The sequence below is a fragment of the Nomia melanderi genome, chromosome 12, assembly GCF_051020985.1.
Source record: "Nomia melanderi isolate GNS246 chromosome 12, iyNomMela1, whole genome shotgun sequence".
NCBI lineage: Eukaryota > Metazoa > Arthropoda > Insecta > Hymenoptera > Halictidae > Nomia > Nomia melanderi.
In genome coordinates this window covers 3,345,171-3,363,758 of record NC_135010.1, presented here as the reverse complement: position 1 = coordinate 3,363,758, position 18,588 = coordinate 3,345,171, and the positions used below count along the sequence as shown (strand labels likewise).

At 32.3% G+C, this 18,588-nt stretch overlaps 1 protein-coding gene across 9 annotated transcripts in view; it reads right to left on the bottom strand.

Moving 5' to 3' along the window:
- Positions 1-18,588, bottom strand: part of LOC116426304 (uncharacterized) — a 175,396-nt gene that overhangs the window by 45,993 nt on the left and 110,815 nt on the right. For 8 of the 9 annotated variants that reach the window (XM_031975096.2, XM_031975092.2, XM_031975089.2 and 5 more), the window contains one exon: positions 16,516-17,305. In XM_031975096.2, the coding sequence (XP_031830956.1) occupies positions 16,516-16,741 (226 nt within the window). In that variant the 5' untranslated portion in view covers positions 16,742-17,305. Of the gene's footprint in view, positions 1-6,577; positions 6,831-16,515; positions 17,306-18,588 lie in introns of those variants that run through there. The other variant, XM_076372947.1, reaches the window with a different exon arrangement.

Genomic DNA, 18,588 nt, shown 5'->3' with positions numbered 1-18,588 from the left:
GGTCGGTGACATAAGAATGCGTAATACATTCCAAGAATTCATATTTATGCAAGTTTGCACAAAGAATTATGTTTAATAGCGGTGGTATGTGCGTGGAAACGACGTAACATGTTTGTAAATTAGATCCCAACGCAACCATTCCTGCTCTGTTTTAGCACCTGAAAAAGAGGCAACAGTGGATGGAGTTCACTTCTGCGTAGAAGCAACCACTGACATTGAGTAGAGATTAAAATTTACCTAATAGCGATGTAAATTTATCTAATTAAAAGTGCGTTTTGTACTTTTGATTGAGAATTCGTTGCATCGTGAATTTTTATTGTTCTTCCAAAGAAATGAGATCAAATAATGAATATCTTTGACGCGAAAAAGGAGTTCTTGTCCGGAAGTAATTAACCCCTTGCCTTACGATTTCCTGTGCAACTACGTTCATTAAAGCCACTTTAAAAGAAATTATTAACCCCTTTGCTTATAATGTCCAGCAAAACTCGTGGTGAAAGTTCCAAATTGAATGCCATAAATATAAATGCACTCGGTTCTTTGAGTTCTCTCTCTTTCGGTAAATTATTAATTACGCAGGAACTTCCTGTTTAATATGCCAGTTTACATTTTTAATTTTATTTATTACATGCGAAAATATTACTCCATTTTGATTTTGGAAATCTGAGTTTTATATTTATATTTATGGAGTTCAATTTAGAACATTTACCACTTATAAGAATATTATAAGGGAATCATAAGCGAAAGGGTTAGGTTGTTGGAACATAATGCAAAAAGTGATTTTCTGAGTATTGTTTGATGAGGTTAATGGTTTTGCTAAATACGATTACACGTTTCTCGAATGAAATATGCTGCGCATAAATGATGTAAGATAAGGTTACTGAAAATTCAATAGTTTACATGATATTTTGCACCATTACTTATGGGTACATATGTATTGTACTATGCTAACGTTGATTCATTGCAACGCTGATACCTTCGTTAACATCGTTCTCATACTTTAAGATTGCGGACTTTTACGCAAAATATCGTCTTAGTAAGTATAATTTTCAAAGACTGAATTTATGAAGAAGTTCACTTCCGTTGTCAATGATTTTAGATTATTAATTGGCTTATGATTTCCTTGTGTTATAATACTTTAGTAGTATTAATTAATACAATTGCTTTTTATGATATAATTCTTTAATTTTCAGAAGCTGGATTTATGTACATGGAAGTTTACTTCCATGGATAAATAGTATAGTATAAGAACGGAGAAGTGGAGAAAAGACTAATTCAGAAGATTTAAAAAATTACTAATTCTTCGTGTAGAACTATAATCAAGTTCTATATAATGATAAAGATAAGCAGACATTCAGTTACCCGAATATAAAGGTATTCATAAAACGGGTTAACAAAATACGTGGATTAATGAAACCTTGGAAGAAAAAAGGAAATAATAGAGTAAAATGGCATCGGGCAGGATCTATTTGCATATATTCTGGAAGTAGCGCGAAGGTCAGCGAGATCAACTTCCAGGTGAAACTGGAAACTGTTAACGCGAATTCGACCAAGGACCAGTGCCACTGGATAGCGTGCCACGAACTCGAAAGCACGAATTCTGATGTCCTCTCCATAAGATGGGGACCACTAATTTGCCATGTTTGCAGAAACATCTTTAGTCCAGTGATTATTAACCCTTTGTACTCGAAAATTTATCTTGTTATAAATATTCACTATTTTGTGATAAAATCGATGATCATTTGGAACTAACATAAAGAAACATCTTGCATAAATTAAGGGATAGTGCTATTTTGTTGCAATGCTTCATTGATACAATATACCAAATGTAATATGCAATTTTTTATTTTATAATTTTGCATTTGTGGAAACTAATGGCGACTGAGAGTCGCCTTTCGAGTGTAAAGGTTAACACTAGATGTTCAATTTAACGAAGATCATTTTTTCTAGGAACAATAGAATAAGCTATACAATGAATGTTTGTAAACTTAGTGTTAACCAATTCGAGACTAGGAGTTTTTGAAAGATGACCTCGAGAAGCCAAATTTTTTTTTAATCCACATTGAAAATTTAGAAAAAAGAAAATGTTTGGAGATTGAGAAATTAATGTCCTACTTTAAAGCGATAGAAGTTCTAATTTTTATTTGGTTTATAAACAATTTTATTTCCATGATTAGTTCTTTTCTAGAAACTGATAAGATGGTCATTACACATTTAGGATTTAGTGGATATTAATGGATTAAACTTTTTGAAGTCATGAAACACTTTTGATTTTTACAATATATGATATATGATTATTATAATATATTATAGGGTATATGATTATTGTAATATATTACAATATATCCTGATTATTATAAAAAAAATTTACGGAAAAAATCACTGTTTTTATTACGAATGTTCGTAGTATCCTGATTTAGAAATAAATCTTTTTACGATATCAAGGTCATCGTGTAAATATTATTTATCACTTGACAGTTCTTTCTTTTCTATATAAAATCATTTGACCAATCTTTTAATTTTGAGTAAAAATTTAGATTAAATTTTGTATAAAAAACGAAATGTTAAAGGAAAACAAATCGAACAGTTGTAACATTTGTAGCTCTTCGAATTCAACAACGTTGCCAGACTCGATTCGAGTATTCAAGCGTAGCATGGGGAAGGTTCTATCGGCGATTTAGTGGCATGAAAATGGATTGCTCGCTTCGGAAAGAACAATGTCGATGTGAATGACTAAAATTTTTATCGAAAATTTAAAAGTTGGTAATACAACTTTGCAGAGGGAAGGAAAATTTACTGAATAATAAATGGGCTTTGATAATATCATGATGGTATCGTATAGAAGTTTCGATTTTGAAATAGATAACAAGTGGAAAAATTGTCAGGCTTCAATTTATTACAGAAACATAAAAATTATTGTAATTTATTCGCATAATGGGTACTTAATTCAGCATGATAACATCATCGTCCGATGATTAGACCCTGGTGTCGCTCAACCAGCTCGTTTAATCAAAATTCTATATAATTTTATGAGATACATAGACGGCTATGCAAATTTCCATTTTTGTAAACCAATATTGAAATACAGTAACCAGGAAAAAGTATATTTTTCCTACTACAAATTTTCAAACTTTTTATTTATGATTTAGAAACTGATTTACATACATATCACAGTTTGATTATATATTCTTTAAATAAAATGATATAAAACTTCTGCAATGTAGGTAATTAAAGATCAGTTGAAAATGATAAATAATAAAAAAATTATTATTACTTTTATGATCTAATGAGTTTTTTAACGATATAACTGCGTATACAAATAATACAGAACGTCCAATATTGCTTCACTAATCTATCTATTATGTGCAAACAAAGAAGAACGATTTTTGCCATTCAAGCTATACATCAGCCATCTAATACCTACAAGAGGCCAAGGATCATTGGTACGGCGTATACATCATGAAAGCACGGCTGAATGCAGTTCAATAATTTAATTCGCGTCACGCGTCACGTACGAACAAGTGGAATTCTTTGCGGATTCAGCCCATTAGAAGTGTCACCTGGAATTCATAGTGTAACCCGTTCCGGTTTTACCGTAAATTAATTCAACATTCAAAATACAAACGGTCTACGATTCTTTTTTTATTTTTCTACTTAGGTTGAACCAATAGGGTCATTGGTAATTATTTATATTGGATTATGTAGACAGATTGTGTATGTATAATGTCTCGCCACCATAAAAAACTAACCCCACTTGTACCAATCTTTATTACATAAATAAATCTCTTCTGGATGCAAAGTAGCAACAGCCGTTAATACTTATAATAAATTACCAGAAAACTGTTGTATATAAGAAGAATTGCAAAACAATAAATAATTTTTTTTAACAACAAGTAAGAATTTTTTTTGCAATAATTAAATAAATTCTGCAGAGCCCCTCCCTCGCTTTTGCTTTACAATTGTACAATTTATATATGTACGGGTTATCAACTGTGCGTATTTTACACTGTGCGCTTGTTTCCTGTGTGTTTCCATATATGTGCGCATGTTTCTGAACGAATTTTTCGTGTGCGCTTTTTTTTTGGTTATCGTATAATGTACGATATGTATGTATAATGTATGTTGATATCTCTTACAAACAATTATTTTATTTGTAGTCATTTCATATGTAAGTAATTATGATCGTCATTGTTTTCAGTGATCTAAAAATATTCACGTTTTTCCTTAGAATATTTGTTAAAACAGGTTTAAGCAGGTGTATTAAAAATGTACCAAAGGTTTTGCATTAATTATTCGTGTACTTTGTATTTTGTGATGATTAAACGATTATCGTAATTTTATGGAATGTTTTAATGTCAGAGTGTAAATTTAATAATGCAACAGAAGTATATTACAAAATTATATTGTAAGAAAAGTACAAATATTTTGAAAAAAAAATATACGATTCGGTGTTAAGGAACATCATTTTGATCGGGTCCATTTCGACCCAGCGTTTTGAAAACGTAACTTAACTTCACACCAAATTACACATAACTTGCATTCTTAGTTATTCACATCAGACTTAATGACAAGCATGGCACACCCCATAAAACTAGGCTTAATGAAATATCTAAAAAAATTAGTAAACAACAATTTGTATCATTCAAGACATCACAGGTCATGAAATCGTTGAAAATGTCCGAAAATGTCCGTCTTCACTGTAGGGTAACTTTGTTTCTCGTGCATTCTCCCACTTCTTTCTACGTTTTGCCCTCTTTGCAACAATCGACCGCCATTGTTCTTACAATGTTTTATAGATATTCACAATGATAAATAGTTCTCTTATGTATATAAAGATGTAAATAAATTTTTAATTACAGTAATCAGTCTTTTAATTATATGGCGACGCGACAGTAGTTCATGTAAATACCACCGGTGGATTAATTTGTCGTGAACATGTTAAATCTTAGCGAATATCATAAACAATTTAAAAAGAGTTTCCTGCAATTTCCATCTGACTTTGTATTCCGACAGAATCTTCAATAACGCGGACAAGTGTCAATTCAATTCCAATCTCCGCGATTCAACTCATGGAAATTGATAGTTGCACAGAGAATTACGATTCATTCATCGCAGGTTATAAAAGACATTTCCCCATTGTTGATTTTTCCCTTGGTGAAAGTATCAATCACGCTCGTCCGATTGCGCGTTACGGTCGATTATCCGAATCATTTTCCCAGGGACAGAAGACGTGACGCAGAGTGGTCGATTAAACTAAAAAGTAGGACAAAAATCGATATTACTCGAAAACTTACTTCTTTTTAGTGAATCATAAAATAAAATGTAAATACTAAATAATAACAGGGAATTCGTCATCGTTTCTTTTCCCATTCAAGGCATGATCTTTGAAGATGACTCTCTTTCACAACGCGCAACACGTAAACTTTTACTTATTTTGACCTCAAACAAATTTGTAATAAGGCTCTAAACATTAGTAAATATATCTGCAAAGAATGAATAAAAATTAGTGTTCAGATTTCCCCAAAAAGTTCCCAAATTAAGCTTAACAACTGTCGTTCCAAATGAAGATACTTCCTTAATTATGAATTTCAAACTACAAAGCTGATTAAGCCACAAATAGCCGCAGCTATGTTCAAATTTGGCAATTGTAGTAATGAGTATTGAAATATATTTAACAAGAAAAGACTGATTTCAATAAATTAAAAAAAATTATTTAATAATTTGAAAATAATTTAAAAAAGGAATTCATAAAAAAATACATAATGTAAATGAGATGACTTTTAAGATTAGAATAATTTGTACTTCCATTTTCTCGATTATAAATAAGATTAAATTTAAAAAATGAATTAGATATATGTATTGAACTATAACAAATCAAATTATACAAAAATTTCCCATTTTCAACACTAAAACTATCAGACGAGTCAAATTGGCTTGCTCTAGAATCATTAGTCTGCAAGTATTCAAATTAGTACAAGGCATTTGCCAAAAATTGTAAAATAAATCTGTGTAATTGTACAGATACAATAATAAGGACCCCATCAAATCTCGAGAAATATATTGTTCTAATTTTTATAAGAACTTACAAATAAGTCAGTCCAATTGTACGATAGTTTTAATGGTAAACCCTCTTCACTCGATTTATTTTCAATGTTGTTGGGTGTAAACTTGCATTTAGTTTTAGGGGAATGAATTAAAGTAATTTACAGCGATATAATTCAACGTTTTATGTATATTTTATTTATTATTATTTTCATTATTTATTATTTTTATAATGAAATTTAATTTTTATAATCTTTTAAAGTGCCACAAATAAAGTATAACAAACTTATATTGTCATCTCCAGTATGACATACGAGAACAAAGGGTTAAAGTGATTTTTTTCTATTTTTCTTCGATTTTGTCCAACAATCACAGTGCAACGGGGCCTGTCGATAACCGCGGGAAAACGATATCCGCGCGACGATTCGATCCGTTAAAGACGACCTTCCATTATGGAAAACTGTAAATAAGTCTGGCCGCCGGAGACAGGCAGGAATTAATTAATCACGACGAAGTAGGCGGTTGCGAATAAACGTACCGTAATAATGGCGTTCCCGATGATTGAGGCCGACCCAGTCGGAGGCAAAGGTATGCAGAGAAAGTAGGAGCCCCCTCCGTATACGCCTATGTCCGGTCGTTGCACCGCGCGCAATACTTCTTTCTTTCGAATCTCCCGTAACATTGGCCAGTGTGAATTTCAACCGGACGTTCGATCGACTTTTTTTTCTTTCTTTCAACCGACGACTGTATCTTGTTTGATTATTCGCTTTTCTCGCTTGCGAGACGAACTTGGAAGGTTCGTGAGGTTTTTAACCAGTAAACTGCATTTGACGCGTATTCGCGTTGTCTTAACCCCTTGCCTTATAATAACGTGCCTGCAGTTTCAACCCTTTGCGTTCGAAAGTTTCCCACTAGAAATATTCAACGTTTTCAAAGCTATTTTACTTCAATGTATCGATGCAAGTATCGATCGGTGCTATTATACAAAGCTTTAAATCAAAATCTTTCAAAATTGTAATATTTTATTCAAACCAACAAATCTTGCGAATGAAAAATTGAAAAAATAAAACTAAAACGTTGTAGTTTATAATAATTATAACCCTTTGCCTTGTGATAACGTGTGAGACTCGTGGCGAAGATTTTAAAGAAAATTTATCAAATATAAATATTACTCAATTTTTGTGAATACAAATCGAACATTACTATTCTGTTATCATTTATTACAGTTTAGAGCAAACATTGACATAGGATATGCTTAGAATTCTTGTCTTTTTTCAATAAATTATTAATAACAAAGTAAGTGTATCGATCATAATTGAGGAAGAAATTGTAGGGCAAGGGGTTAAAGCTTGAAATAATATTAATTCTTTCAACGATGAATTCTTTATTTTTTCATTTTTTCATTTTATTGCGCGCGAAACGAGAAATTTTTTAAACTAACTTCCACAGTTCACAGGTTAACCCCTTGCCCTATGATTTTTCTCTCAACTCTATGTATCTATGTTTGTGTTTGCTCTTAAGTATAATAACTGATTACAGAAGAATACTATTTACTTTGAATTCGAATGAATGGAGTAATATTTATGTTTGTTAAATCATGTTGAAAATCTTCAACACGAGTCCAACACGTTGTTATAAGTCAAGGTGTTAACGAGCTGGTTGCCACGAGAATTTCGAGCGTTCTGTATGTTAACACATTGCGCACCGGAAACGAGAAATCGCGTTTTTATATGAATACCTTTGTAACTTTGCTAACTAGCACAGTATTTAAAAAAAATATTAAATTTTATTAGAACTGATCGTTTGTTTAAAATTTATGGAATAACAATAAGTTATTTGAATATTTTGCATATAGTGATATAAGTTGATCTCATTGAAAATACCCAGTTCTCTAAAAATTAACCGGTATAATGTGTTAACCCTTTGCACTCGACGATGATGAAATCAATGATATTTTTTGTAACTGACATAAACGAAGATCTTGCGTAAATTAAGAAACACAATTATCTTATTTCATTATTTCACATATCAATACATTATATGAAGCTTAAGATTAAATATGAAACTTCATCATGTTACTGTATTAAATTTAGTGGCGACTGAGAATTAATTTTCCAGTACAAAGGGTTTTAAGAATTAACCCAGGCAAATGGTGTCATTAAATATACTGATATTTCCATTCAACTAATAAATTGTCTATAATTTGTTTAACCAGTGAACTGTGTTCGACGAGTATATACGTTATCTTAAAATCAAAATGATACTAATTCTTTCAACGATAAATTATTCATGTTTTCAGATAAATGTGTAATTCTTCTCTGTTTTGCTTTAGCTTTTCGTTAAAATATATTATAGGTGCATTTAATCTACGTTAAAGGAGTATATACTTAATTATTTCATTTTATTGTGAGCATTATCAGAGATTTCTGAAATTAAATTCCACCGTTAACAGGGTAAATTCTATTTAATTCTTTTTGAAATTCGCTTATGTTTAAAGAATCAAAAAGTGGGGAGAAAAGAATTGCCTGATTCTTGTATCGAGGTTCACTGCAAACGTGCATTGCTTAAGAAAAACCAAAGTTTTCAGGTCACCGGTCTTTCCTTGTTAACGTCCCCATTACGCGTTCACGAAAACCAGTGAATGTAGAGTGTCCGAACGGTGTCGGATTATTTATAGTCTTCGCGGATCCCTTGTTAGCAGAGATGGGACAAAGTATTAATGTAAGTGAAGCTTTCAAAGTTCGTTGAATACTTCGAATACTTCGGAAATGGAGAACAATACTTTGGAATTGTTTCGAATTTAAGCAAGATAGATTCGAAGCATTTTTGAGTACTTCGAGAAACATAATTATATTTTCAAACATGATTATTAAAACTTTCGTCACCATACAAATTTTCTTTTGTTTCTAATAAATATTATTAATTTTAAGAGTTGTACAATTTTTGCTGAATTTAGTTTTCATATAAACTCTGGTTATTGAATTAAGGTTACTCAAAATTTTCAAAGTTTATGGAGCTTTTAATAAAACCGAAAGATCTGAAGTTTAATAACAAATTCTATTAAATATTAAAACGTTATTTGTATGCAATATTAAATATTAATGTCTCATAGAACATTCTTTTGTTTCAAGAAACTTGAATTATAGAAGTGGAACTTTGAAAAGAGAGCAATGTGTTTATATGAACAAACGATTTCGAGATTGCAAAAAATTATTTATAAAGAATAGAAAACGTTCTATCATTTGATTCAACTTTCAGAGTCACTATCAAAACTATGGAATATTTTACAAGACAAACGGAAAAATATTAATGTAGATATTGCATACTAACTGATTGCTAGGATATTAATATTAATGGTATTCTTTTAAATAAAATTTAATCTTAGCGCTTCCCTCTCTATATCATAAAATAATAGAGACGCATTTTTAAATGGTAAAAATTTTAATATGAAAAATGACAAAAGACGTAATTGATAGAATAATAACGTTTCGCGCCTCCTTTTACACTAGTTCACACCTTCCTGTTTGGAAATCGCTACCATAGGCCATTGCAAAGATAATAATCATAGTCGTACAATGATAATTTAATATTTAATAAAATTCATCATTAACAGTAGATCTACCGAGCATTTAATATGATTGATATGAAATCCTTATAAAGATTATAACAATAGATTATTCTCAGTTTCTTCATTCATTATAGTATTCAAGTGAAACTATTTATTTCCGAAATCATTTCGAATATTCAATACTTTTAAGGCATATATCAATAATTGCAAAACAAGGAAACAGATACTAGTCATTTTTACTGGTACGATAGTTCTAATGTTGAACTTTATTCAAATCTTACAAGATTACAAAAAACACAAAAAATATTAAAAACTATGAATAGCACTTTCAGCAGCCGTAGCAGTTAAAACTATTGAGAAGAAACACACTGGCGTAGACTCGAGTTTGCGATTATAAATTGAACTTGATCCCTCGAAAATTGAATTTGATCCCAGAAAGATAGTATTCATATTGATAGCGTAATAATTTAATATTTGCAAAATTTATTATTAAATCTTATTCGAACCTTTCAATATTACTAAAAACACGAAAAATATGGAAAACTATGAACGGTACTAACTGCCAGGGGACATAGTATTCGACACTAGTAAGAAGAACTTCGATTCGCGAGTACAAATTGAACTTGATCCCATGCCCACTTGTCAAGGCGACCTCAGTCACCGCAACTGAATCGAATTCGCTACTGGGCTAGTTAGACGTTAACCTTGTTCTCGACGGCCAACTGCAAGAACTATTGCGCACTTCCGGCTGGTCATTCACGTAACCCCCGTCCCGCGATTGAAAATACACGCGATGCTCACGTTTGTCCCGGTACTGCCTTTAATTGCTGTTTGCCGGCGAAACTTAATTATCTATGTATATACACATGCCATGCTATGAAGCCTCCTCCGTCCTACGTAATAATTAAAATTGTCAGGAAGCGTTCGCCGGCACAAAATTCCGCGGAACTTTGTTCTCCGTTAATTATCAAAACTGGTTCCTTTTTTGTTTCTTTTTATTGCCACGAGCGGAGATTAAATTAACCATGATAAATACGATTGCAATCCTCCAGTGGCAAGACTACAGGAGGAAAGTTCACTTTTGTTCGCGTGAAACCGTTGGATGGTTAAACTTTTGCCCTATGATTTCTTTCGTAACTGTACATGGCAGAACTATTTGTTGATAATTGTTGTATCATCACATTTGTTGCGATACAGTGATGAAATGTTAATAATTTATATTTACATGAAAACAAAACAGAAAAATTACAAATTTGTAATACTGATAGCAAAATACTGTATTTAATAATCCTCTGTAGGCCGATTTTTTCCGCAACTATAAAAACATGTATGCAGTATAAAATTAACAAATAACTAGCAAATACAAATTAACAATGTATAATAGTTTAAGTTAATTAATTACTTAATTCTATTCGCCACTTTTTTAAGCAAAATGAAATAAATTAACAAGGTGCCAATATATTGGTATGCGACTTTAAAGTCACACGAACCTATAGAGAGTTAACTCAAGCTGAGACAAAAAATAGTAAAACGTTAACTTGACCTCTTCCAAGTGAAAAAATTGAAAGGAAAATTTCTTAAAAACTGTTGAACAATGTGGGAACAAAAGGGTTGAAGAATGGCAATGGTATATCGATGGTAATTTTCAGAAAGGAATCAATTGAATAAAGTCAACAGAGTTTACATATCCCAGATTTTTCTGGGTAGATCAAATAGTCTGTAACAGAGACTTCGGACGGTGTTCGAGTACGTACTACTACATGTGCTGAATTTTTGTTTGTTTGTCGATGGTACGCACGGTTTGTATAAAGTGTCCTTAAAGCGTGAAGAATAAGATTTGCATGAAAGCAGTAATCGTATTTGCAGGAGCGTAGTAGACATCGACCTATGCACGCGGACAGTTACTGTGCGTTTAGAACTATTTACAGCTTAGAAGACGCTCGTGTTATTTTTACTACACGGACGAAACATTTTAAAATTGCAATTGGTGGAACTGTCTTTGGATAAGAAATAACTGTGGCTTTTATACGGATGTATTTACATATATGTGGAGTTTTCCTGGGAAAGAGTTATTTTATTAGGTATTAAGATAAATGTAGCAATAAGTGATCAGTTAAAGATATAGAAACATATTTATATTATAAATATAAACATAAATACAATACGAATATGTATATTTATAACATAAACATTAATAAATTTAATATTCAAATATTAATTTTAATTTTAATATTGATATTAATAATTATTCAATACGTTTAATATTAACATTAATGTTTATATTTATAAAATGAATATTTTATATCTGTGTAATCTTAACTGGTTAGTTATTGGTGCCTTTACCTTAAATGGAGTACATGTTGAAAGATAAACCGCTTAATTCAATGTATCTTTGCATTTACATTCTCTGGGAACATAAACATCACCGTCATTCATAAAACTAAAAATAACAGACATATTGAGGTGTTCCCATTTAGAAGAGGCATCCTACATATAGATAACTTAATTATTATAATTATTCCCCAGGAAATGGGGTTTGTTTTTATAAATAAAGTATTATTAAATATAGTAAATATTTAAAAAGTTTTTATGTTAATACTATACTAAAAGATGTGAATTTTTAGTCAATCTCAGTTTTTGTAAATTAGGTCATAAAAGTTTGATATCCTACAAGAATTGTCGGCTATTCATTAAAAATTATATTGCTAATAAGCACGTTCTTTTAATACAAAGTGCACATGACTAGAAGTTGCTAAAAAGTTATTTCGAAATAGATTAAAACATTGTAAAATGATATATCTGAAAGCAAGATTTTGTAATATGTAATGAATGTACATAATCAATTCTGAATCACTATCTAATTATATTACGAACGTACTGTTAACTGTAAACTCGTAATAAAATCTTCAGAAGAATCTACGATAATTGTGATAAAATGTATGATTTGAAAATTAATTAACAGAACATTAAGTAATTCAAATAAATAAAGATAAATTTTTATGTTGATTTATTACGTTCTCGTAATGATTCATTGAGTAATTTATAAATGACATTTATTCCAGAAACATTAACGACATTTAATAGCTTATAAGCTATTCAACGTATTCATTAAAATGAGGTAGATGCGAGGTTGCAATTCCTTCGAAAAGTTTCGTAAATGAAACGCGAGATGTATTTGCGTAAACCAGACGCCCTGAGAAAGCGCTTGGTAACAACAGTAATTAAGCGCCAATTGTTAGTATTTTGCGTCGGTGCCTTCCGAGTACTTCATTATCTCAATTTACCTTATAACTATGTACCTAGCACTCGTTACTTGTGTACTGCATAATTTAATGACCGGCGTAATTCAACATTATTCGTTCCCCGTTAAAAAAATACACATCTTCTAATTCTATGTTAGTGTATACGATGATAATGAATTAACGCTGCTTATTAAGACTGATAATATTGCAATGGAATGCAAATATTACACGAAATAAAATCAAACGCGCAATTAAGTTTAGTGAACATAAATCACGTTACCTTATTATACTGTTTTGCATAGACGACCACGTAAAAATTATGCAAATTAGAATATTAAATCATTGTTATCGTTCCCAATAATTTTCCATTCACTTAGAGTAACATTTCGAATAACATTTGAAAGGATTCAGCGATTAAAGAACGAAAACAAAAATAAAAAAAGTGTTATAAAAACTCATTTTGTAAAGAGGAAAGTTAATTTTTAATATGAACCGAAAAATGACATAAAAAATAACAAAAACGAAAAATATTATCATTCAAACTATTTTTAACAAAACGATAATTTCTTAAGATCAAAATTATTCGAACAATAAGAAACTTACAAAAACGACAGTTAAAACTCATAAATGGATTTCCACGAATTTTATCTAAGATTTCAACCATTATTCCACAAAAATATACATAACAAAATAATGTTTAGATTCCGTAATTTACAACATAAAGTTACAAAGTAATGAAACAATGCTTCATCATACACTAAAAGAAAATTCATTTACTAAGACAGCAATGAGCAAAAAAGTATTAAACATTACTGGCCATAAGAAACATTACACTGTAATAAGTTGTTATTCAAATTACTTGACATTACAGACTACAAATATCGTCTTCGCATATTTTCTCGCGTCGAATAAACAGCGTGGCCATCCCACAAGATTCGGGCAAATAAAATTCCTAATTTACGAGCAATAAATACGTTCGTCAAACGTTTCTAACGGTTCGAATGACATTATCCTTAGCTAATTATCAGAACTGAGTTACCATTATCCCGTGTCAGTGTCACCGTGATATTCAAATTCCCCGGGATTCCTCCTAAAATTACACGGTTTCACTGTCCGCGGCACGATTTCATTTCCACGGACCGAAAAAAACCAGCGACGCTTGCCGGTCGCTTTCACGCGACGGCTGAACAGGAAAAGCTAAGACTCAGAGATTCACTTTAAAAAGTGAATGTCATCAATTAGGATTTAAGCGCGCCGCACCGTACAGTGATCGATTAACCTTTTCAGGACCGAATTCATTTTCAGAACAGACACAAGTGATTCTAGTTTTCGTTTGATTACAGTTCATTTTGTTACAACTGATACAAATTGAACTTTCTTTTGCAATTATTAACAAGATAACACATGTTTCTCCGAGAAATTAAAGAAATTGATTTAGAAATGCGCAAATTGAATTGTAGTGTGTGATGCACTCTTGGAGTTTCTATAAAGAAATTTCAAGAAGTCAATTTAACTACTCGGTAGTTTTAGTGCTAATTTAAAAAATGAGACAAAAATCGATATTACCTGAAAGCATACTTTTTTTGGTGAATCAAAATAAAATGTAAATACTAATAGAGAATTTACATTGTTTTTTCCATTCACTACAATGATCGGGACCACGTAAACCGTCGAGATATGATCTTCGAAGATGACTCTCTTTCACAACGTGTAATTCCTAAAATTTTATTTATTTTAATTTCAAACAAATTCGTAATATGAATTAAATATTAGTATATATATCTGTGAAAAATCAACAAACATTAGAGTTCATATTTTTCAAAAGAAATTCCTAAATTATGCTTAAAAACTGTCGTTCTAAATGAAGAAACTCCCTTAATTATAACTTTCAAACTACATAACTGATTAAGCTGCAAGTAGCCGCAGCTACATTTGAGTTTAATAACTGTAGTAATAAGTATTGAAATATATCCAATAAGAAAAAAATGATTTTAATATGTTCCAAAAAAGTTATTTAACAATTCGTAAATTGCATCCGTTCTTTAAATAATTCCTTCACTATCGCAACACTCTTAAGTCATATTTTCAATCTCTTAAGTAATCTGAAACATATTTATCCTGACGGATGAGAAAAATGACTCTTAAGATTTGAATAATTTGTAAATATTAATTTTTTGTTAGGGTATAAATAAGATTAAACAAGAAAATGTGTCACTTATATGTAATAGACTATAATAAATCAAATTACATACAAATTTTCCATTTTTAGAGCAACTTTTTTTCTATTTTCGTTCCATTTTGTCCAAGAATAAACCACTGTGCGAGAAACTTAAACCTTGACTACATACATACCAATGTTGTTCTGAGAAACGAACAACGTGATTTCGAAGTTGACACTACATTTATGGAACTTGTCGATTCAACCCCTTGTCTTGCAATAACATGTCAAACTCGTGGCGAAGATTTGCAACAGAACTTAATAAACACAAATATTACTGAACTCTTTTTTGAATTCAAATTAAATATTATTCTTCTAATTACAGAAAGATAGAAAATGACACTTAATTTGAACTTAAAAAGATAGAGTGATATTTATGATTGTCAAATTATATTTGATATCGTCAGCTCAAATTTTCCACGGTCTTACAAAGCAAAGGGTTAATCTCTTCTCCCATTAAATCGAATCATACGAACTATGAACATTTCCAACTGAATTCGACAAATTTAAATGTTATTAATTTTCCATATAAACAAAACATTACTTGCCTATTATCGATCTTTAAGCTTTGAAACAAACGTGGATACAGCTTTTCCTTTTCTACTAAATTATCAACAATAAAGTAGTTTTATCAAGCACAGTTCTGAAAGAAATCAGAAAAAGTGGTTAACCCGCAGTGAACGATAATGTTTTAAACTTTTGAAAACCTTTTTCATAAAGAAACTGAGTTATACATCGAAGTCTTAACACTAAAACTACCGAACAGTTAAATTGACTTTTTGAAGTCAATGAATTCCTTTGTAGAAACTCTAAGAGTACATTTATTGAGACTTTCATTGATTTACATATCAGTTTGAGTGTTGCTACATTAATTTCTTGAATAATTTCTCGGAGAAGCATCTATTATCTTTTTAACAATTGCAAAAGGAAGAAATTATCTTCTCACCTAAATAATCAAATTATTCATATGTAGCTTTCAAATTTAGCTACTAAAGTTCTTAGTTTTCAATATACCAAGATTCAACCGCAAAGTCTTAACCCCTTCCTTCATAACAACGTGTCAGACTCGTGGTGAAAATTTTCAACATAGTTTAACGAACATAAATATTACTCGATTCATTCGAATTCAAAGGAAATATTATTTTCCTGTGATCAATTATTACACTTAAGAACAAACATAGGCATATTCTATGCCTACAGTTTTCCTCTTTTTCCAATGAATTATTAATAGCAAAGTAGTCTTATCGATCAGAGTTGAGAGAAAAATCATAGGGCAAGGGGTTATTATCATATTCCACCGTTGCGTCGCGTCGGGTCAATTTGACATACGAAGGACTCATTAAGTCGCGAAAATGAGGGACGCTCGGGGGTGAACGACCGGGCACAGCCTAGACTTGCGGTCCCGCGCAGAGCACAAAGCAGAATCAGATAAACCAATATTCACGTACCCTTGGCCCATCCAGTGAGAACGTTCCCAAGATAAGCGACCTTATAACAGGGGTCGTACTCGGTGATGGAGGCGTTACCCCTGTGCCGCCTCCACAGCCTGCCGAGGCCTTTCTTCAAGGACCTGAGGGTTCTCTGTCCAAATTCCTTACTAGCAGTCGCGTTTTGTCCAGAGCTACCGTTCTGTTCAGTGACAGGGTCTGCAACCTCGTCGCTCATCGTCTTCATGGCTCGACCAGGCACAGCCTAACCCGTCTTACGAAAAGTCCCTGCACAACGAACTGCACCGTTGCCCGGTTTCAAGAGTCCCGTTCTCCTCGAAGCGGTCGACGAAAAATCATGGGACCACCGGGACGAGCTACATCGCGCGACTTCCGGTAGCGATCCGCTACTCGCGCAAGGGACCACTGATCGCGGCGGACACACGGGTATTCTTCGGTTAGGTCCCCCAACCTTTTCGGCTTGTCCTGGCGAACGGAGTCAACCAGCCAGCCAGGTGGATGAGCTCTATCGGGGTCACGACCGCCGCCGCTGCCACCGATCGAGAGAGGTTGCGAAACTCGAATAAATCTCTCCCGATGGCCCGTGTTCCCTCGCGCGACGACGATCGCTGCTCTTCTCCCGCGCGCCTTCGCCTTCAAGGCCGGGCTGTCGGAGTTGGTCTCACGTGCGAGGAAAGGTCGACGATTCTCGTGAAAACCCGGGGACACCTTCCGGGACCACCAGCCACCGTCGCTTGTGGTGGTGCTGCTGCTGCTGCTGCTGCTGCTGCGGACGACGGTTCCTCGGTTCCTGGAACGAAAACGATCAAACTGATTAGACGCGAATCGTCCGTATGCCTGCGGTTTGTGGAAGGAGTAGGATTCGCAGGTACGCGTTAATTAACCGCGGGGATAATTATTGACTATTATTTCTGGGATGGCGCGTAATGAATTGCCAAGTCTTAGGGACTGATGGCTCACGTGTGACTGTTGTTAATTTGTGGTTTTGTTGATTTTAGTTTGTGATGCCCGTGGGAGAGTTTTTGTCAGTTTTTGGAGTAGATTGACATATTGTTCACCAGTCACGAGTCAACTTGTGTTTTCTTGCTCAAACGTTGACCGGTCACAAATTAACTCGTATTTGCACTTGCATTAGCTATTTCTGTTATTCAAACGCAGAGCAATATAGAATATTTCAAAAGCAAAATATTCAAAGTTATATAAAAGATATATCCAAAAATACATTTCAATTCATTATGTACAAATAAAGTATATTGAGGTTTATTTATATTGTTTCACTTTTATATTTGATTACGGAATAATAACCGATGACATGGAATAGCTTCTGCGTAAAATTGCCGGTCAACAATGTATTAACACGTTCGGGATTACGTTTCAAAGCATGCTCTTGCTGTGGACCGTGGCTTTCTTACAACTGTTTCACGTGATGTTATGTACATATTTTTCACACATATATAATATAGTAAATAAATCAAACGAAGAATGTTACATAAATGTTAGATATGTTTGATTTTTTTATATAGACAAATCGACAATGACAAATGTATGTTAACATCATTATAGTAATAGCAATCAGCAGCATCACACATATGTAATGCGCGGTAGTGGACGTGTTAATGAAATTTTTGAATACGGACTCCATTTGGAAATGGTTTGGTGAGCGAGGTTGCTTTGCGTGGAGTTGTTTAATTGTCGGGTATTGTTTGAGTGACTGTTGCGTGTACTTCCGGCTAGAGACGCGAGGCCTGCTATTAGCGATAAAGGGAGACGCTACTTTGTAGAACTATACTGACACTCGTACATTAAAAATAAATAAAATAATTACTACTTTTACAGATTTTGTAATGTTGTTACAGAGATAACAGAATTACCCTTCATAAGTTGTAATATTAAATTATTCTTTTCTTATTTCTAATCAGTAATGCAAGTTTTAATGCTATATATTAGTATACTAAAAGCATTACTAATTATATTGTATTGCTACTGAATATATTGTTATTTATATTTACCATAAAAATAATTACAATTACTTCAATTATTAAATAGATAATTGCAATACATTGAAAATGAAAG